We start from the raw sequence: 23,140 nt of genomic DNA on the forward strand, positions 1-23,140 counted from the left end.
CAGACAGTTAACCTTGAGACGATAACCTGGCAATACGGTATATACCACTAAGGAATGCAGAATGGAAACAAACCTGTGAGCATGTTTCCACTCACACATTTTATGTTTTTGTTTTTTTTTTTACGTAGAAAACACCTAACCCCATTAATTTGTCCCGCATCTATCCAGTCAGATCATCCGATTGTCCTAGATGTGGAGCGAAAAGAGAGGATTTTATGCATGACAATGTGTGCAGGTTCAGGGATACTGGCAATGTAGTTACTGAGCTGGTCTTCATGTTGATGTGCTGGTCAAACATTGTCTACTTAATGTTATACCCCCACCAAAGCTGACAAGAATTAGATATACATTTGCATAGTTGGGAGTGGTCCTGGTGAAGAGACTAATAGCCATATGATGGGTCAAGGCACAGTGCCCTAGGCGGACCTCCTGGGAGCAGTATCTGATGGAATGAGCCATCCCTGAAGAAATTAGAATGAAAATGATCGCTCAAACTAGTCCTAAAATCACACATTTGTCTTACATTTCTGTGATGGAAAACTTAAACACTAACACAACCCTAGATCACGTTTCACAGTGCTTGCTATTTATATTTGCTGTTTCAAATATGTGCACATAAGGAGGGCAAAAATACTGACTTTAGGTGATTTTGCTTTTTTTATACCGACCGGGGCATTAAAATGTCGGTGGTGACGGTAGAAAACCGGCCAGGTGGCAATCCTAACTATATAAAATATTTAAAATACTTTCTTTGATATCAAAATCATCATCAAAGATAGGCAATTGCGATTTGTGGTTAACTTGAAGAGTTTATTACTTCATTTCTTCTGGATGTGCTCAAGTGGCATTGAAGTTTATGGAAACCTCTTGAATGGGATCTAACACTTGTGTGTAAAATTGTGCCTCTTGGGCTGCCGTAGACGTCCCAGGACCAGGGCACGTTCCTCCCCCCTTCTGGAGTCCGGACTGCAGGAAACTTCCTGCGGGGTCTGCAGCCGCAGCGAGGAATGCGTGCCACATCCACACCCTGCAGCGGACGCCCACCTTTACCGCTCCGTCTGCGGCACGCTGAAGCGAGGCAGACCTGTTGGGCGCTCGACCACCTGGAGCCTTGAAATAAGCAACTTTTTTTCCCCAAACACGTCGTTCCTTGCACAGCACCGCTCCATTCTGAGAGCAACTTTTCAAAATGTCTAATGCCGTGAAACAGAGGAAAAAAGCACTCGCCTCTAAGTCAAGCGAGGAGGCGAAGGCAGAGCAGGACCGAGGGGCCGCCAAGGCAGAGAAGGAGAAGTGTCCTCCGGTGCCCGTGAAGCCCACGGAGCCCCTGAAGTTGTGTCCCGAGCCCCGCACGGTGCTGTGCCTGCTCTCCCTGAGTGTCTGCTTGGCGTCCTGCTGGTGAGTACACCACGGGGAAGCGAATGGCCTCGGTGACGTGTTCTGCGAAGAGATTAAGTATGATCACGACCAAAGGTGTTCATTTATTTGTTGATTTGATTTTTATGAGTCTTTTGACAGCTGTGGAAGGAGGAAATCGAGAAAGTGGCATTCAAGTGAAGTGAGGTAGAGGCCCATGTGTTTTTAGGAATACAAAGGGCCTACTCCACACTGCATAGTCCAAGACTAAAATGTGAACACTAAGGGCCTGATTCTAACTTTGGAGGACGGTGTTAAACCGTCCCAAAAGTGGCGGATATACCACCTACCGTATTACGAGTTCCATAGGATATAATGGACTCGTAATACGGTAGGTGGTATATCCGCCACTTTTGGGACGGTTTAACACCGTCCTCCAAAGTTAGAATCAGGCCCTAAGGCTTTTATCGTTGGGTCATAGCAGTGTTTCCGACTGGTAAAGCATCCCTTATTACCTAGCAGTACACGTCACTTCTGAGTTCTGTGCCCTCATAAAAATGAATGTTATTCCCCAGTAGTACAAGTCACCTCTGAGTTCTGTGCCCTCAAAAAAGTATGTGCCTGCAGCCTACTGTTTCTAAGTGTTCAAGTTCTGGTCGCTGAGAAGGTCTGGTGTGTCCCCTTTGACTGCCTGAGGAAAGGGTAACCTCTTTCAGTCGCCACAATGCCTCACTGCACATATCTACTAAACATGAAAATTGAAACTGTCTTCTAAAAAACACCCACAAAGGGTTAACAAATTCCTCCTTGGCATGTGTGATTGAAGATGAATATTAGTACTTAAGAGAATAGTAAGGTCAAACTCCTGCTAACATCAGAAAGGAGAAAAGAGTAACGAAAAGATTCAGAAGAGGCATTCTGTAGGGTCGTAACTGCAGGGAGTAACAAGCATTGGCAAAGCCAGTATGTCCTTCCTATGCAAGAGCTGTTGGCTTTGCCAATGTGTTTTAGCCATGTTATACAACAGCATGACTAAAAGATAGTGACGTGGAGTGTTGTAGAGTGCAATGGCAGAGAGTCGGGAATTGGGGTGGCATAGAGTGTAGTCGCGTAGAGTGGCATATACTTAAGTGGCATAGAGTAGAGTGGACTGGTGTAGAGTGCACTGGCGTAGAGTGTTGCAGAGTAAAATGTATGGGAGAGGGACAACTAAAGATTGTACAAGGAAGGAGATCCCTTATATATGTGGCCCGCCCTCACTCGTTAGTGACTATAGCCCTGTCATGTTCTTCCCCATTACTGATGACATGTGTACACCAGCAGCTGTGTTTGTGTGTAGGCTGTTTCCTTGGTAACCAGACAGTGATGCTAATGGGAGGGCCCAGCAGCAGTTGACACAGTATTACCCCTGGCAGCTTTGAGTGTAACCCTCACTGTTTCATCACTGAGGGGTACCTTCTCTCTGTGTTATGGGAGGTATTCCTGGGGTCAGTCTGACTGGCAAAGGACATCTAGGTGCTGTACTGGCTGATCTTTAGTGCTTACACCTTGGCTCTAGCATACCCGCTAAATTAACACCTTATGAATCTGCAGTGTAACAAAACGTTATTATTTATAGTGCTAAGAGGCCGGTTAGTCAGTTTTCTTTTTATGCAGGTTTTATATGTGTTTTATATAGTGCGGACTCAACCAGAAGGTATTAAAGTGTTTTACATGAGCACCAGTTACATTACACAGGGACACATTCATTTTGTGTAGCCAAAGGGAGATGATATGCTCAGAACGCAAGATGTTTAGCCGACGCTAAGACTCGAACTTGGTTTCCCAGCTCCTAAGTGGGCAGCTCTGATTGTTACATCACACTTTTTTGTATTGATTTTCATCAGTCTTGTCAAGTTCGGAGCATCAGTTGGGGGCGGGGGGGGTGTAGAGGACCTGCATGTCGGTAATATCACTACAGGCGGTAGCAGTGATGCTGTAATCTATCCTGCGGTCCGTCCAACATTATTGTGTGGTGTTCCCTTATCCTCCCCCTGAGAGGGCAACGATGTGTACCACAGCCTGTGTAGAAAGAGCACAGCTTTGCCTTTTGGCATGACTCCGAAACTTAGAAAGCACCTGTTTAAACAATCAAAATGATATGAGGGAAATGTGCATCTGCTAAACTCACAATCGAAGCAATGCACAGGTTTCCTCAATTCCATTGTCAGTTTTCTAAACTAACAAAATAAGCCCAAAAGACTAACAGTAGTGAAAGCCCTGTCTTTGGTCTCCCACTACAAATGTAGTGTTCAGAACGTTTTGCACAGTATTGTAATTGCATTTATGTAGCACCTACTATTCCTGAAGCGCTTGATGGAGGGCAGCACTCTCCTCTAGTGATTGTGTCATCTTTGCACTGGTTCCCTGCTGACATTTCTTGGGGGGGAAGCAGCTTCCTTGTTGGCAGAAAGTGCTGAGAAACGCACAGTGCGAGGTGAGTGTTTGTCAGAGACAAAACTGTGTGCTGTTGGTAGCCACTGATGTTTGTTTCGAGTGTCACACTGTGTGCCTCTCACTTTGAAGTCAGAGAAAGAAAAGTAAACAGCACCATCGGCAGACAGCGCCTGACATTAGACCTTGGTCTTTGAATGCACAGCAAATATGACGAAATAAGATCAAGATTTACAGGACTGTTTACAGAAACTGAAGACACAGAGGATACTGTAAATAAGGTTTTGGCAAGGGAAGGACTGAACTCAAGCTGGACAGCCTAAAGCAAATAAAACCAGCTAGTGGAAAGCAAGAAAGTGTGAGTTACAAACCACAAAGCCAATGGAAAGCAACAGGAGGAATGCATTCCCAGGTAAGCTGTCTGAAATACCCCAAGATGTCTTTAGCAATCCGGACACCTGCGCTGTGTGGTAGGCTGCGACCTAAACATCAGGAACACGTGACAAAAAGTAACCAAACAAATGTATTGTAATGCACCTTTAACTTTGAAAATGCATCGTTCTGTATGGTACTAATAGAAACTTACATGACGGGGCTATATTCTGCCTTTTCTTGGATTGATAACCTCTGTTAATATTCACTAGGCAAACCACCATCCTGGAGATGACACATTATGAGGTTTGTTTATGCTCCTCTTCTGGAAATCATGACATTTACATGGTAGACGAAGAAGCCCTTTCACAATCCAACCGCCACTCACACACGTACTCCAGACAGCTTGCAGAGCATCCCTCCGGGTTCACATTGGCATGGTGACACCAGGGTGGATCATGTGGTGCAGGCACTCAGTACTTAACTGAGTCCAGAGTCTCAGGACATGCAGCGTGACAATGCAAGCAGCACTTGTACCTCTTCAGCACACACAGGGCCTCTCTTAAGCTCTGGGTTCATTTCTCTTCTGATAGAACACTGAGTAACCTTTTCAGTAGCTTTATAATGTACAAGATAGGATCAACACAAAGACAACACTCTTCCAACCAGACCCTTCATTACTTAGCATGCTACCCATGCAGGCGCCACACGTAGGAGCAGTAAGCGCTATATAAATCATACGATACAATACATTTGTGGATACTTTACCTCATGTATTACACAAGAAAGTGTACTCTCCTTTTTGAAACCACATGTACATATTATGAGCGAGTTTTAATGTCGGAACTCAATTGTAATAAGAAATACAAGTTCCTCGTTTGTTTCAAAGTATTACAGGTGGCTATTGATGTCACACTGCACCTGTAGGCAGGAGAAAGTAATCGCCCAAACTGAAGCTACGTTGAGTGGCTGGATGCCCTCTGCCGAGTGTGACATTTTCTTTAATTCTGTTTCTGAATTTTGCCCATTGTTAGATTCAAATTGCATTTCAAAGTGAAAAGAAACCTGGAAATAAAATGCCTTGGGTGAACAAGAGAACAATTTTGTAGAAAATGAACAGCATTACTCACCTGCCCCACACTTGTCACCTAAACTCAATTGTTCTCACGTGATATCTTTCCAAAATGTCACGCCAGCCTCTGCCTTTTAAAGATCTCCTTATGCCTGTTGTGTTTACAGGAAAAGAGTGACTGCACGCTACCAGCAGTAAATCATGTTCTGTTGTTTAATAATAAAAGCGACTCTGCATAATCCATCAGCTATAAACCCCAACGCCACTCTAGCGCTTTCTTGGCAAATATTACAGTGACGGGGTTATTTAGACCCCCAACGCTAATGCTAAAACTGGAAAAAAAGGAATTTACTCTGTTAAAATTACCTCCTTTTAGTAATCACGTTCAGGTTTCACTCGAGTAACACCAGATCCTCCCTTTACTCTTGCCCTAATGTACCCCTCGGCTGCCCCTCATATTATCTCCTGCAATCAGATCGACTGGCCAAAAGCGTCGTTGGAATCATTCTGTACCATCCACTTCTAAGTGTTGCGTACAGACAGTTTTAGCTGTCTGTCATTGTCAGGCCGATTGCATCTAATAAACCTTTAATATATAGTTCACGTGGGCTTTGGGTCTGGCCACTTTACCCATCGGCCGTTTGTGCTCTTCCTGTTTCAGTCATTGGCTTCCGATATCGTTCATCTTATTTTGGATCAGCCCACAGGTGATTGCCTCTCTCACCTCATGCTTTCTGGGTCCTGTTACTAGCGCCTGCATTGCAGTGGTTGAGGGACTATGTTCTTCTCCCCTTGTCACTCTTAGCAATGCTATCCCTCCTCTCCCCTTGCTGCCCCCACTCTGTTCATTCAGCGTTTCCAACCTGCCTGGACTCGCTGCTTACTTTGTGAGCACTGTCTCCCCTTCCTGCTCAACCCTCTGATGTGCCCACTTTTGCCCCGCCCATCACTCAGAGGCTCCAGTCCCCCCCCTCCCCGCTCCCCCCCCCCCGCCCCCTTGCCCACCGTTGGTGTTTTACTACAGCTCCTTGATACTAAGAAACATTTGCAAAAGCAAAAGTAGTAAGTGGTCGCCTTGAAATCTTTTGTTGATACTTAAACTGTTCCAAGATGGCCTTCACATTACATCTAAATGCGGCTCGCACACGGGAGGCAACAGCCATTGTTTGAATGCTGCAAGGATATATTGACATTTTCTAGTGATAAAGAAGCTCTGGTCTTGCTTTCTTGAGCACGAATCATTACAACCGTAAAAGTTCCAGATATAGCACCGTAAACCTGACAGAGTGGCATGTTCAGTAGATAAGTGATGAAACTAATTAGTGGGGCTACAATGATGGAGCGTAACATATAACATAGCATTTCCCATTTTATGTATACAAAATTATATGCTGCTTGTGCAGGTCAGAGTTCTAATGTCTGAGAAGGAAAGAGATTATCGCAGGGGAGTCTAAGCCACATAAGTCCAAGGGAGCCCTGATGGCGCATTCAGCTGCAAGAAGAAAGAGTTTTGGTGCCAGATGTTACCCTATAGCTCAACAGCCTGTCACTCATCTCCTGTCTGCATGAAAAGATGAAACGCCAATTATAAATATGCTCCCTGATCACCCTAAATCTTGTTTGTGTTCGGCTACCAAAAGAGGGCCATCAATTCAACAACATATCCGTTTTCTGAGCATCCAGGGCTATTTAACCACAGAGTAAATTCCTTTGAAAATCAGGAGCAAGTTAATACATGGTATGGATTTTGTGGCGTATTCGCGTAACATGCTAATACATTGAATTAATGAACACAGTATAGATCATCTAACCAGTGAAGCCAAGTGTTTATTCTTCCACTTAACTTCTAATCTTGGGGGTCAGAGTGCTGCAGTGGTTCTAGGCGGAATGACACCACTATCTCACATAACGCCATAAATTATTTCCATACTTGTGCAGCTCTAAAGCCAGGTCTGTTGCCAACCATTTGTTTCTCCCACTTTGCCCTAGAGAGACCAAACATATATAAGTCAGTCTGACCTCACTACAGAAATAAATGTTCCAGCCCAAACTGCTGGTTCAGACCTTCACTTGAAACAACAACAGCACATGTATGTATTCCTCTTTTGAGTTCATCAGTGATGTGTAATTTACGTCTTGGGTACAGAGCAATTACATTGCCACACACTGATGTCCTTTTCCATTTAGGGTTAAAATTCTGAGTATTTCTGGGAGTACATAAAACTCTGGCTTGTGAGCTATCGGGGTGCACCCCGAAAGGTGCATTCCTTCATATTGATGCCTTCGGTTATGTTTTTATGAGAGCAGACCAAAATATATCAAATTGTTTGGGAACTTTTACGTGTATTATGGGCCAAATAAGGAGGTACTGTAATAATTATCATGAACTTGCTCAATGAGACTATCTAGGAGTGGTCGCTATCCAAGGATCTGTAGCACCACTAGGAGTAATACTAGGAGCCTGTTGTGCAATTACTCCCTAGAACGCTTGGGGATTTTCTCAGTTGGAGGTTCTTTTACATTTGAGGGGTGTACTGACATTAACCCCATCAAAGGAAAGAGCACATTCATTCTATGAAGCCATAGCCCCTTTTTTTTTTTTAAATAAACAATTTTATTGGTTTTTAAAGATATACAAAAAATACACCACAGAGCAGAGGACATAAAGTAACAAGAATGTTAAGCTTCAGTACAAGCAGAAAATCGTACACCTTGAAAAACGACTAGACCAAACAACCTCAAAAACCACCACCCCCCTTCCCCCCCACCCCAAGTCCCTTATGTCCTTGAGAGTTCATGGCAGGAGACCCAGCCATTTCCCCCACACCTTTGTATGTTAGCGGGGACATCCTCTTGCCTCATAAACCACCCTCTCCTGGTTAGCCCACCAATCAACCCTGTGCTTCCACCTCAGAAGCCATAGCCCTTTTAATCCCATCTAACTGAAAAAAAGTAGTGAACTAGCATAGTGAGCTAATTTTTCCCCATTGAGATCTCTGCTATCAACAAATCAAAATAGTTATATTCTTGCAGGGCTCATTCAGCCTGTCATCTTTGGTGGTTGATCTGCTTTTGTAACAATACATTGTGTAAATGCAGCACCCATTATTTACAGTGCTAGGAAATTGGAAATGTTCTTTTTTAGGATGAGTCTACCAGACCACCCAAGCAGTCTGGTTGCAAATAAAACATACTTTGTGCTTATCAAGAACACACAGGGGTAGGCTTACTATTGGGAGGCTTTCACTCTTATATGCTTGATGCTAGACCTGTTCCTCTTTGCAGGCTCACCCCTAAACATTTTTGCCTTCCCCCTCCTTCTGTTTTCTAAACTTGTTTTTGTTGGCTGGTAGGACTCTGTGCTTTACCGCTGTTAACCAGTACTAAAGTGCTCTCTCCTCTAACATTGGTAAAATTGGCTTACACCAAGTTTGCACAATTAACTTTCTTGTAAGTTCCATTTAGTGTGGTACTACATTAACCCAGGGCCTCTACATGAAATGTTACTTGTGGGTCTGCAACACTTATTGCACCAGCCGCTTAAGTAGCCTTTCTAAAAAATGTCTTAGGTCTGCCAAATCGTGCTGTATGAAGTTTTAAACTGCCAAATCAACTTGGCAAAATGAACCTTTTGCCAAGCCTACATCTCCCTTGTTAGGTTGAGCGCACAAGTGCTTTGTATTGTGGACTTTTAACCACGCCCACCTTACGCCCATCACCTTCACAGCCCACATAGCACCAACAGTGCAAACTCCATTGGCTGTTCACATTGTTCACACTGTTACCTAATTAGTCATTTATTTTGGCTCTCCCCTTCACACTCCATAGCTTTCCCCAAAAAACTTAAAATTGATAAATGCTTCACTGGAAAAAAAACCACAAAAATCTGCAACGTGGCTCTCCCGGCACTCTGGAAAAGTTGCCCCATAATTCTTTGCAAGCATTCTTTTTCAAAACATTTTTGCCCATAACTTAGCCTTTGGTGGTCTTAGGACACCACCAAAACGTTCAGCAGGACACATTCTTTCTGTTAAGGTCATCTCCGTGTCCCCACACTAGGTTAGTGTGGGGACCCTAAAATAATAACCCCTCCTACTATTTAGTCCCTTTTTAAGCTCTCTTATGGCTGGAACTTTTGTGTTCTAAGGGCCTTAGTGTTGCAGTAGGCCTGCTAGGCATGAAAATGTGTAAGCCAGTACGTCCTTAGGAGCTAAATATATGGTTGCACTACAGTACTTTGTGCCATTCTATTTTTATGTGGTTATGCTCTTTAGGAGCTAATTATATGGTTACATGATCTTGTTTCTTATAAATTATATCTTTATTGTGGTGTCCTCTAAGGGCTGTTTTGTATTTGTGCTCATAACTCAGCCTGTGGTGGCTCTAGGACAATAGGACCACCTTCAAAACGTTCATGACAGCCTGCTCTTTCTGACTATGTCATGTCGTGGTCCCCACACTATGTTAGTGGGAACCCTAAAATAACCCCACCCTCCATTCAGTGTCTTTTTAAGCTCTCATGGCTGGAAGTTGTGTTTTACAGCTGAGAGTAGTTTGTGTTTTAAGGGTCTTGTTTGTATTATTATTGCGGATGTCTGCTAGCCCTGAAAATGGGTAATGCACTATATCTTCTAGTGGCTAAATATATGATTACACTGCAATACTTTTTCATTTATTTTTCATGTGGATATGCCCTCTAGGGGATAACTGTATGGTAAGATGGCTATGTTTCTTACAAAAGCTATTTTCCTTGTGGAGTTATCAGGGACTGTTCTGAGCATTACAGTCTAATGCCAAACATTTATTTCTGAGAGGTTTTTATTGGGTTTATATGATAATTGTATGTGTTTTGTTAATCTCTCCTTATCGCAATTATGACCATGATTCAGGCCAACTTAATATCCTTATTACACTATAACTGTTTGAACACTCTTGATATGTTTGGGTGACCCTTCTAGTTTATTTTTCTCGTTACTCTTTCATGGCTGTCTTGTTTTGGAAATTGTGTTAGCCAGCCCACAACTCTGATGGTGGGGTGGTGAAAGTGGTATTCTATTGGAATTAGCATGGCAGATTTAAATTAGGATGGTAAATGGAAGTGCTTAGTTATATGCAGTGCCACTGGAATTATGTGGCAGGAAAAGATCAAATTATGAGGCAGGGTTGACCCATTTATGTGCCAAGAAAAGTTCAGTTATGAATTCATGCCAATTACTCTAACTCAAGCAAAAGGCAGACCCATTGAATTGCAAATGCTTGTTAATAAATATATTAGCCCTAGGGTAGGCTCTAAAGAACTCCTAGGTCAGGGTGAATTCTATTTAAAAAGTCAGATGTGTACTTTTACGTTTTACATACGCTGGTAGTGTCAAACCCACAAATCCGTCTTCCACTATTGTGAGGACTACTTCTCCCATAGGATAACATTAGATTACCTTATTACATTTGTTAAGTAATTATGTTTATTTAGGAGTAGGCACAGTAGAAATATCATGGTTGGTGTCTGAGGAATTGTAATTTATAATGCTCTTTAATGTTAAAGATTTTAAGTCACAATTCTGAAAATGCCACATGGAGTTAGTTTTTCCCACAAATTGGGGGAGAGATGTCACAGTGCACTAAATGCAAGACATGGTTATAGAGACGTGTGTATGTGAATTAAATTAAAACCCCAATGTGGGGGCCATAAATGATGGTCTGTGTATGTGGTGGACACCCGATTTCGAGCTGTTAAATTGTTGAGGCTGACGTTTGATCTCTCTTCAGACACTAGCATGAGGAGAGACTAGAGATGCACTTTATAAGTGTGACTAGCAGTAAACATGGATCAAACGCCCATATAAGATGTATGCTTAGGAGTGAAAAGACACAAATGGGTGCCTGTATATGTTCACGATAAGCATTATGTGTTTTTGCACACAAGATAGGGAGGTGTGCATGTCACTTTTTGGAGAAGCCACAGTGTGGCATGGTATCTTACATGATATAATTTGTGTTTACAGGTACGACTCGAAGTGGCAAGTAATATACTGCCTTGCATGCTTAGAGTGTATTTGCATGCCACATAAAACTATGTCAAATATATCATGGGGTAGTACTAGGAAATACGAACCCACCCTGATGAAAGGCCAGGACCTATATAGGCCATTAGTGCAGAGCTGAAACATGTTGGTGCAGTTGGAGAATTCAGGGTCATAGGAGCATTATATCCTAAAATCTCAATCATATTATAGTTTTAATCATTCCCATCCATCCATCCTACTAATAAAAGGACAGCTTTGCACTGGATGAGGATTTTTTATCTTCAGGTTATGCCCCTAGTTTAGTTTTCTTACAAGAGGTCCCTGGAATATAGTTGAACCCACCCTTACCTTTAGAAGTCAGGGTGAACCCAATGCTGAAGCATGCCACTGTTATATTGGGTGAGGGTTGTAAATAAGAAAAAATGATTTTTTCCTTTTCCCACATCTATAGGTGTAGTGTACAAGTTCAACACTCAACCTTTCCTCCTCGTTTTAAGACTCCTTGTTTCGAGGGGTACTCTACTGTAAGTAATAGTTCAGTGTAGGTAGGATGTATCCCTGTACCCTTGTGATAAGGGTCTCCCCACTCTCCAGGTTAGGAAGGTTTCTCTAACCCTCCAGGCTTTTGTTTGAGCATTTTCTTGTCATAACCATTTGATCCCTGCAGCCTGTGTCCCATGTCACACGACTAGATGAAGTTGGCAGTTGACCTTTGTGTATATCTCACAGACAGCCGCACAGTAGAGGGCTTAGGTAATGGCAAGATGAGCCACCCTGCGTTGATGGGAGTGGCTGGGCTGTCACCTGCAACACTTACACTTCAAAGACTACTCAGCTCACACACGAAGAACCTCACACTAGCTTATTGTGATAGCAGAATGACTTGGACTAGAACAGGGAGGCAGGAAATTCAAAACACATTTGTGTGGGGAAAACTCCAGAAGCCTGTTCCATTTCAGAGCTAGCACCAGTATAAAAACAGGTCCCTCAGACCCAGTGTTCGGATTACTTCTGGACCTGTGGAAGACTCAAAAGAAGGACTGATCTGCCGCCCTGCTGCTGGAAGGACTGCCTTGTTGCCCTGGTGCAAGAAGGACTGCTCTGCTGCCTGAAGAAGGAAGACTGGATTTGCTCCTAGAACCCAGAACCTCCATGTGGCTCCAAGGGCTAGCCGACTGACCTCCTTTTCTGAGTGACAGGTACATAACAAGCTCCAGAGACCTGTCCTGCAGCTGTCCACACTCAACTGGACCTGCCTGTGCCCTGCTGCTGGCCTCTGCAGGAATGAGTCCTGATCCCCAAGAGGTGCCTCCGAGGTCCTTGGCTGGCATCAGAGTGTATTCCACCGGGGCCAACATTGGGTTTCTTCAGAACTCGCACAGTGCAACGCAGGACCTCACATCATTTGAACCGATGCAGCGTGATGCAGCTCGATCTAGGACCTTGCATTGCAGCCCTCTCAGCTCTTCATTGCAACCAACCCAGTGCGAAACAATGGTCCACATCTAGGACATAAGGTACAGTTCTCAGTGGAACTAACCTAGTCCTGTATCTGGCTCGCACTCCATCCCGGTTGGCCTAAACTTGTCACTTTGTCCTGGTCTGACGCAACCTGTTACCACCGTTAGCACATTATGCTTTTAGGTGCTATACTTACCTCACGTAAAACTTTGAAATTGCATTTCTCCAGTTCCACTGACTGCACTTCTGGTATTTCGGTGTCAATTTATTTCATTTTACTCAATTTTTCTAAATTGGTGTGGGATTTTTCTTGTGTTGTGTTTTCCCTTTATTGCTGTTTGTGTGCTGCATAAATACTTCACCGATTGCCTCTAACAGAAGCCTTTCTTCCTTTGTGCCAAGCTACGAAAGGGTTAAGCACAATTTAATTTAGTGACTTTTTTGTGCTTCACCCTGACAAAGATTGTGGCTGTTGGTTAAGCAGGGTTATACATGCCACCCTCAGTCAGCAACCCAGTTTCTCACACTGGCGTTCTCTTGGGTGGCTTTTCTGTTTCAGCCATCCCATCTTCTGTTTGTACCTCCCACAAAGCATAGCTTTTTTACCATCTCTTGGCTTCTGTGGTTCCCCTGCTTGCTTTTAGAGAACAATGTTTTTCTTTTTGTTTAAGCACTCTTTGAGAGTGCATGTATTTTCTAGCTGTCCCCCTGTTGTGGTTTTCTCTCACCTCCATGTTGCTTTCGCTCTCTCGTGCATCTCTCACATATCCTCACTTGTGTTGCCCTGTCCCCGTGTGCTTCTCCGCCCATGCTTCACATTTCTCTTTCCCCATGTTCTACCTGTCTCCCATGTTGCTTCTATCCACGCCCGCCCACCGTATTGCTTCACCTTCTGCCTCACCCCATCCCCAATCTGCTTATTCATTTATTTAACTTTTTTAAGTCATGTTGTGCAGCAACCTCAAAGCTATACAGATGGCAAAAAACATTGACATAGCTAAAAGTTCTTAGGAGTGAGAAGGTTTGGCTTTCACATTATTTGTTTCATACTGGTAAGCTTAGTAAAAACTAGGTATATATTCTGCCCTGGAATCTGACATTAGAGGGGGATGATTCACTTGTATTTTGAATATCAGTAAATTGTGTAAGTGCGCCATAGTTTTTGTTCAAGCCACAGTTCCTGTCAGTTCTCACTGAGTATGCATTTCTTGGTCACACCGTTTGTCACACAGTGTTCCTTACAACCAAACTGTTGAGTTGTTACGTTATGTGGGATCTCCACCCATAGGACCTTTTTTGTCTACATGGAAGGCTTTCCAATGTAAATTTCCGATTACCAGGATTTGGTACATTTGGTAACTTGTTTTGACACTGGATCACGTCGCTACCCATATGTTTTCACTACTGCTCCCTCCTGTATTGCTGGGGTCCCATCATCCTTGTGCTGCTATTGTCATCCGGTTAGGAGAGATTTGAGAAGGAAAATTCCATCCTGTCACTCGGTGCTGGTTGGACCATGGCTGGCGTGTGTTTTATTAAAGCTCATCCTGTGCAGTTATCGCCATTCACAACGTTACTGGAAAGCTTGTTAGGTGAGAGTAGCAGATAGCCATTTGTTTCTAACCAGTTGAACTGTCTCCAGGTCAGCACTAAATTCTTCAGACTTATTTGTCCCTGTGGTTTTTTCATTCTCTCCATATTTACTACTTTGTCGTGACCACATTACTAGCGACCATTGCTGTTCCTAGGAATGGTGTTTCCAAGGAATCAAGAAACTTTGTATCAGAAAGTACTACACTTTAAAGTCTGCCTTTCACTTTTCTGTCCCGTTCATTAGAAATGTCTGATATGGGGCTGGACATCGACATCATCCCTTCATCTGCCAGCCTCAGGTTGCAGAACCCTCACAACTGACACAGGGAGTCTACTACCCACAATGGGATTCTGAGCAAGGCGTCCCTCCTCCGAATGAGTTCCTTCTAGTCCCAGTTGTCAAGCTTCCTCCCCTTATATCTTTGAAATAAACTGGAGAGGAGAATTCTAGAAACTCACCCTCACATACGGTAAGTTGTTGTTCAAACGATGGTCATTGTTGAATGAGCACATTTAGAGACTGGCCAAATCCCAAGGTGCATTTCCAAGACCAAGCTGTTCACTGCTTTACTTTAAACATTTGCAGCCTGGTACATCCTTATCGCCCCCACTCCTCCATTTTATGTTCCTGTACTTGGTGAGAAAGAGCGAAAACACGTTGCACAAGCCTTGCGCAGAAAAATACCTGTGCCAGTAATGTGATGGTGTTTGCAGCTAAGATAAGCACAAAATGGAGTCAGTGGTCAAGATGAAGCCAGTGGTTAAATACAGACAGCATTACAGGTGGAATGAGATAAATTGACGTGGAGTGGATTGGGGTGGGTTGGGTTGGGCTGGATTACTGTGGATTGGATTGGTGGGTGGATTGGATTGATATGGGGTAGCTTGGATTGGAGTGGGGTTTATTGGGATGGAGACAGTGGATTGGAGTGGGCAGATTGTTTTGGATGTGGAGTGGGGTGGATTGTGGTGGAGTGGATTGGGGTTGAGTGGGGTCGACTGGGGTGGTGTGGGTGGATTTAATTGGGCTGGATTGTAGTAGATTTGATTGGTGGGAGGGTTGGATTGATGTGGGGTGGATTGGAGTAGGCTTTATTTGGAATGAGTGGGTGGATTGGATTGAGGTGAGGTGGATTGAAGTGGGGCAGATTGTTTTGGTTTGGAGTGGGGTAGTTTGGAATGGGGCTGATTGCAGCCAGACAGATTGTTTTGTGCTGGAATGGGGCAGATTGCTTTGGGTTGGAGTGGGCCAGATTGTTTTGGGTTGGAGTGGGCTAGATTGTTATTGATTGGAGTAGGGTGAATTGGGATGGAGTGGTTGGATTGGACTGTCGTGAGGTGGATTGGAGTGGGGCAGATTGGTTTGTATCGGAATGAAGTGGATTAGGGTGGATTTGATTGGGCTGGGTTGCTGCAGCTTAACTTGGTGGATGGGTTAGATTGATGTGGGGTGGATTGGATTGAAGTATGGTTTAATTGGGATGGAGCTGCTGGATTGGATTGGCATGAGGTGGATTGAAGTGGGGCAGATTGTTTTCGATTGGAGTGGGGCAGTTTGGGATGGGGCAGATTGCTTTGGGTTGGAGTGGGGCAGATTGCTTTGGGTTGGAGTGGGCCAGATTGTTTTGGTTTGGAGTGGAGCACATTGGAGCTGGGGAGATTGTTTCGGATTGGAGAGGGGCAGATTGGAGTGGGGCTGGCTTGGATTGGAGTAGGGTGAATTGGATTGGTGTGAGGTGGATTGAAGTGGAGCAGATTGTTTTGGATTGGAGTGGGACAGTTTGGAGTGGACTGGAATGGGGCAGATTGAAGTGGGGCAGATTGTTTTGGGCTTGAGTGGGGCAGATTGTTTTGGATTGAGGAGGGGCAGATTGGAGTGAGCCCAGATTGGATTGGAGTAGGGTGAATTGGGATGAAGTGGGTAGATTGGATTGTTATGATGTGGATTGGAGTCTGGCAGATTGTTTTGGATTGGAGTGGGGTGGATTGTGGTGGAGTGGGGTGAATTGGGGTGAATTGGGGTGGTGTGGGTGGATTTGATTGGGCTGGAATACTGTAGATTGGATTGGTGGGTGGGTTAGATTGAGGTGAAGTGGATTGGAGTGGGCAGATTGTTTTGGATCGGAGAGGGGCAGATTGGAGTGGCACTGAATTGGATTAGAGTAGGGTGAATTGGGATGGAGTGGGTGGATTGACGTGAGGTGGATTGGAGTAGGACAGATTGTTTTGGATTGGAGTGGGGGCGTTTGGAGTAGATTGAAATGGGGCAGATTGCTTTGGGCTGGAGTGGGGCAGATTGTTTCAGGCTGGAGTGGGGCAGAATATTTTGGATTGGAGTGGGGTACATTGTTTTGGATTGGAGTGGGGCAGATTGGATTGGTTCAAATTGTTTTGGATTGAGTGGGGTGGATTGTGGTGGATTGGAGTAGAGTGGATTAAGACAGAGTAGGCTGGATTCGGGTGGTGTGGGAGGATTAGATTGGGTTAGCTTGCGGTGGATTTGATTGGTGGGTGGATTGGATTGCTCTAGGGTCGACTGGTTTGTAGTGGGGTGATTGAATCGGGTAAGGTGGATTGGAGTGGGGAGATTGTTTTGGATTGGAGTGGGGCAGATAGAAGAGGGGCAGATTGTTTTTGATTGTAATGGGGCAGATTGTAATGGGGCGAATTGTAATGGGGCAGATTGTTTTGGATTGGAGTGGGGCAGATAGAAGAGGGGCAGATTGTTTTTGATTGTAATTGGGCAGATTGTAATGGGGCGAACTGTAATGGGGCAGATTGTTTTGGATTGGAGTGGGGCAGTTTAGAGTGCAGTGGATTGGGAATGGGGCAGATTGTTTCAGGCTGGAGTGGGGCAGATTGTTTCGGGCTGGAGTTGGGCAGTTTGTTTTGGGGTGGAGTGGAGCAGATTATTTTGGATTGGAGAGGGGTAAATTTGAGTGGGGCAGATTATTTTGGATTGGAGTGGGACAGATTGTTTTGGGATTTAAGTGGGGTACATTGTTTTGGATTGGAGTAGGGCAGATTGGATTGGGTCAGATTGTTTTGCATTGAGTGGGGTGTATTGTGGTGTAGTGGAGTGGATTGGGGCAGAGTTGGGTGGATTGGGGTGGTGTGGGAGGATTAGATTGGGTTGGATTGCGGTGGATTTGATTGGTGGGTGGATTGAATTGGTCTGAGGTCGATTGTTTTGGAGTGGGGTGATTGAATCGGGTGAGGTGGATTGGAGTTAGGCAGATTGTTTTGGACTGGAATGGGTTGGGAGGATTGGAGTGTGGTGGACAGGAGTAGATTGGATTGGGTGAGTGGTTTGGATTGTAGAGGGGTGTACTGAAGTGTGGTGGATTGGATTGAGTGTGGTAAATTGTTGTGAGGTGAGATGGACTAGCATGGATTGGAGTTTGTTGGATTTGGAAATACTGCATGAATATGTGCTAAAGCTTAATTTAGGAAATTACACAGAAGAAAGAAACAATTTTGCTTTGCAATATTTACAACAAGATGATCTTCTTTTGAAAAAAGTGCCAGGAGCAAAAACAAAACATGCATTTAAAGTGAGAAAAGAAGACTTGGCAAAATAAAGGAAATGTAACTATAGACAATAAAACTTTGCAATTTTCTTCATCCTGCTGGGCAAGTTTTTGCCAGTCACACACTGTAAGGAAATGGCTCCCTGTTGCAGTTACCCCCCACTTTTTGCCTGATACTGATGCTGACTCGACTGAGAAGTGTGCTGGGACCCTGCTAACCAGGCCCCAGCACCAGTGTTCTTTCACCTAAAATGTACCATTGTTTCCACAATTGCCACACCCCTGGCACACAGATAAGTCCCTTGTAAAAGGTACCAGTGGTACCAAGGGCCCTGTGACCAGGGAAGGTCCCTAAGGGCTGCAGCATATGTTGTGCCACCCTAAGGGACACCTCACCTAACACATGCATACTGCCATTGCAGATTTTGTGTGTTGGTGGGGAGAAAAAGGCAAAGTCGACATGGCATCCCCCTTAGGATGCCATGCACACAAAATACTGCCTGTGGCATAGGTAAGTCACCCCTCTAGCAGGCCTTACAGCCCTAAGGCAGGGTGCACCCTATCATAGGTGAGGGCATAGCTGCATGAGCAATATGCCCCTACAGTGTCTAAGTCTATTCTTAGACATTGTAAGTACAGTTGTGGCCATATTAAGTATATGGTCGAGGAGTTTGTCAAAAACTAACTCCGCAGCTCCATAATGGCTACACTGAATACTGGGAAGTTTGGTATCAAACTTCTCAGAATAATAAACCCACCCTGATGCCAGTGTTGGAGTTATTAAAAAATGCACACAGAGGGCATCTTAGAGATGCCCCCTATATTTTACCTAATTGTTCAGTGCAGGACTGACTGGTCTGTGCCAGCCTGCTGCTGAGAGACGAGTTTCTGACCCCATGTGGTGAGGGCCTTTGTGCTCTCTGAGGACAGAAACAAAAGCCTGCTCTGGGTTGTAACACCTAGCAGTGAGCCTCAAAGGCTCAGGCTTCGTGTTACAATGCCCCAGGCCACTCCAGCTAGTGGAGATGCTCGCCCCCTGGACACAGTCCCCACTTTTGGCGGCAAGTCCATGGGAGACAATGAGAAAAACAAGGAGGAGTCACCCACCAGTCAGGACAGCCCCTAAGGTGTCCTGAGCTGAGGTGACCCCTGCCTTTAGAAATCCTCCATCTTGATTTTGGAGGATTCCCCCAATAGGGATAGGGATGTGCTCCCCTCCCCTCAGGGAGGAGGCATAAAGAGGGTGTAGCCACACTCAAGGACAGTAGCCATTGGCCTAAACACACCCGTAAATTCAGTATTTAGGGGCTCCCCAGAACCTAGGAAACTAGATTCCTGCAACCTGAAGACGAAGAAGGACTGCTGACCTGAAGCCCTGCAGAGAAGACGGAGACACCAACTGCTTTGGCCCCAGCCCTACCGGCCTGTCTCCCCACTTCAAGAAAAACTGCAACAGCGACGTGTCCCCCAGGATCCAGCGACCTCTGAAGCCTCAGAGGACTACCCTGCATCCAAAAGGACCAAGAACTCCCAAGGACAGCGGCCCTGTTCCAAAGAAACCACAACTTTGCAACAAAGAAACAACTTTTAAAGGACTGCACGTTTCCCGCCGGAAGCGTGAGACTTTCCACTCTGCACCCGATGCCCTGCGTCGACCTGCGGATAAACAACACTACAGGGAGGACCCCCTGGCGACTGCGACCCTGTGAGTAACCAGAGTTGACCCCTCTGAGCCCCCCCAGCGACGCCTGCAGAGGGAATCCAGAGGCTCCCCCTGACTGCGACTGCCTGCTTCCAACAACCCGACGCCTGCTAAAGACACTGCACCCGCACCCCCTAGGACCTGAAGGATCTGACCTCCAGTGCAGGAGCGACCCCCAGGTGGCCCTCTCCCTTGCCCAGGTGGTGGCTACCCCGAGGAGCCCCCCACCCCCTTGCCTGCCTGCTTCGCTGAAGAGACCCCTGCGTCTCCCATTGAAACCTATTGCGAACCCGACGCCTGTTTGCACACTGAATCCGGCTTCCCCCTGTGCCGCTGAGGGTGTACTTTCTTTGCTGACTTGTGTCCCCCCCCCCGGTGCCCTACAAAACCCCCCTGGTCTGCCCTCTGAAGTCGCGGGTACTTACCTGCTGGCAGACTGGAACCAGAGCACTCCCTTCTCCTTTGAAGCCTATGCGTTTTGGGCACCACTTTGACCTCTGTACCTGACTGGCCCTGAGCTGCTGGTGTGGTAACTTTGGGGTTGCCCTGAAACCCCAACGGTGGGCTACCTCGGACCCAACTTTGAACCCTGTAGGTGGTTTACTTACCTGCAAAACTAACAAATACTTACCTCCCCACAGGAACTGTTGAAATTTGCACTGTGTCTAGTTTTAAAATAGCGTATTGCCATTTTTGCCAAAACTGTACATGCTATTTTGCTGATTCAAAGTTCCTATGATACCTAAGTGAAGTACCTCTCATTGGAAGCATTGATTGTAAATCTTGAACCTGTGGTTCCTAAAATAAACTAAGAAAATATATTTTTCTATATAAAAACCTATTGGCTTGGAATTGTCTTTGAGTGTGTGTTCCTCATTTATTGTCTGTGTGTGTACAACAAATGCTTAACACTACCCTCTGATAAGCCTACTGCTCGACCACACTACCACAAAATAGAGCATTAGAATTATCTCTTTTTGCCACTATCTTGCCTCTAAGGGGAACCCTTGGACTCTGTGCATGCTATTTCTTACTTTGAAATAGTACATACGGAGCCAACTTCCTACACACACATTCTGTTTGCAAGGCACTGGAAGTTAAAAAAACAAACAAAAAAAAAACAGTACCTCAATCACATTGGGTGCAGCGGACGGGCACTGGTTAAGTTGAATCGATCAGTGTTTGGTCCGTGCCTTACAGAGGGGAATAGAAATGATGCTAGGCCTGCAGTGACAAATTACAAGGCTGTAAAGAACAGTGCCAGGGAAGCCAACAACTGGTTAACAACGGGTGGGCTCCAAGCTCTTTTTGTTCACAACAGTGCCTTGCAAAAGAGACAGATGCACTAGTGCATGCTCTTGCAGGCTCGACCCTAAAAGTAAGCAGCAGAAGATAAAGTCTGAAATTGGATCTCTGTCTTTAAACCACAGCAAATGAGACAAGATAAATATAGAATGTAAAGCCATCTTTATTTATTGCTTGGACTTTCGCAACCTACCAAAAATTGGCTTATGACCGAACAACAGTTGAAGAAACACTGTACTAAACCAAATGCAAGAACACTGATTATGTAACAATTGAGCATAACACATGATGGAAGCAGTAGTAGCAATCTTGATTATGACATAGTTTAATAGGTTGTGTACTCTGTCAGTTATGTTTAACTGAAGGAGATACAAAATTGGGTTTATAGTCCACAGGATTGTTCTCCACAGCCCATCTCTACAAGCATTCCAGCTCCCCAATACTGATATGGTAGGACGTCTTCAGCTGACTGATCACGATACAGCATTTCCAGTTATTACCCAGGATGCATCCCTGACCAAATAGTCTATGATATATAGACTCCCAAGTATTTTGAGAATTCTGGTGTGAGGTACAAAAAACTCATGATGTAGTGTGCCAAACATGATTGCTGGGCAAGAGCTTGTATTGGCTTCAAGATATGGCCAAATGGCATGTTGGTGGTGAAAAAGGGTGATGTCAGTGAAGAAGTTGCTTGCCATTTCTGAGGTTCCATCCTCATCGGATTCAGGCAGTAGAGAGAGTCCTTTGTGTGCCTACCAAGAAGTGAACCAGAAATGAGTACCTGTGAGAGGCCGAGGAATATGGGGTGGAGTTGCATGCCTCACACCATCAAATAAGGCCACCACCACAGATCTTTCTTTTCTGCAGTGTTCTGCTTTTGGAAATAAGAAATGTACAGTATGGGTCCTCTTGCACAAATGGCGGGGGAGAGGCGTTTTCCAACAGGGAGAAGAGCTGCAGGTTGTTCAGTGCTAAACATGATGCCCCTAAATCAACCTCTCCTTAGAATGGACAAGCTAATTAAACACAAGGGCCTCATTTATACAACACTTAGAATAATTGCTAGGTTTGTACAATGTATTCATCCTTTCATGTATATCTGTCAGTACACTTTCCAATGGTGGATTTCAAACTAAAATAAAATCTAGAAAATATATTTTGAAAATTACTTAGTGGCTCTACAGTCCTTCATAATACGCTGATAATGTAATGCAGTATGCCTTTTGTTTCAATATTAAACAAGCTTGAAATAGAAAACGCTTGCAGAAATTAAATTAATACTATAAATTAGCAGTAAAGCATTTTTTAAAGACAATTTGGGGTTTCCCAGAGGTCCGTCACTTTGGGGGCTGACTTACAGTAACATGAATTAAGAAACATAGATACATACTAAGTTGACTACCTAGCTCAGAAGAAAGACTTTTCAACTTGACATCCTTGTAGATGCTTACAATGAATTAGCATATCGTCCTTTGACATGATTCTCTCGCACGGCGGGGACTATATAGCAGAGTTGATGGAGAAAAAATCCTGATCCATTTCCACCCCATTTTTCTTTCTTGTTATATCTCCAGACGCAAGTGTACCCCTTCAGTGAAACTAACCACCGGACATATTTAAGACTTGAGTGCTAAGGCAGGGATGGGGTCCCAAATTGTAAAACTGTTGTGGTGTAAGGTAGAAGTTACAACTTGTCAGCGGCAATCCTTTACTACAAATAGCAGTAGGCCTCCAGGAATAGACGACTGCAGGAAAGCAACCTTCTGCCATAATACAAGATCGCCACCCCACACCTTGAGCTGTGATACCACACGCTAGGCCTATGAATTTCTTTCTGGTAGGAGGGTCCTACAATCGTGGCTGGACCTAGTGCCCTCTCGAAAAATGTAATCTTGTAACGAAGGTTTGGAGGATCCCCTTTAAGGACGTCCATAATATTCAAGTCCTGCCCATATCCTGTATATGCTAAGCAGTTAACAGTGTAGGGCTTTAGTGTCTCAGTACAGCTTGACTGGTGTTCTGTGCCATTGTATGAACCTTTGCAGGATTCTGTCATGCAGGATGCATATACATTTTCACTATAAATGTTGACATGCTGACTGGGCTATGAGGAGCCTTCCAGAGGCCTCAGTCGAGTAGGCTTAACATCCCCTTGGATAGGAGTCCTCCACTTCTCCTTTACACCGGTAGCTGCTCTTAAGCCTTCCTTTTGTTCTCCTTCTCGCTTCGGAACTGCACAGGTCTGTTCGCTGGTCCCTGTAGTAGCCCGGCAGATGGGAGAGACAACCCG

General features: G+C 44.8%; 1 protein-coding gene across 2 annotated transcripts in view; it reads left to right on the forward strand.

Annotated features, from left to right (window-relative positions):
* The first annotated feature begins 934 nt into the window (after window positions 1-934).
* IKBIP (IKBKB interacting protein) overlaps window positions 935-23,140 on the forward strand; it is a 63,158-nt gene continuing 40,952 nt past the window's right edge. The window contains exon 1 of one of the 2 annotated variants that reach the window (XM_069229566.1): window positions 935-1,398. In XM_069229566.1, coding sequence (XP_069085667.1) covers window positions 1,190-1,398 — 209 coding nt within the window. In that variant the 5' untranslated portion in view covers window positions 935-1,189. The remainder of the gene's footprint in view (window positions 1,399-23,140) is intronic. The other variant, XM_069229565.1, reaches the window with a different exon arrangement.

The sequence above is a fragment of the Pleurodeles waltl genome, chromosome 4_1 (assembly GCF_031143425.1).
Source record: "Pleurodeles waltl isolate 20211129_DDA chromosome 4_1, aPleWal1.hap1.20221129, whole genome shotgun sequence".
In the NCBI taxonomy this organism is placed as follows: domain Eukaryota; kingdom Metazoa; phylum Chordata; class Amphibia; order Caudata; family Salamandridae; genus Pleurodeles; species Pleurodeles waltl.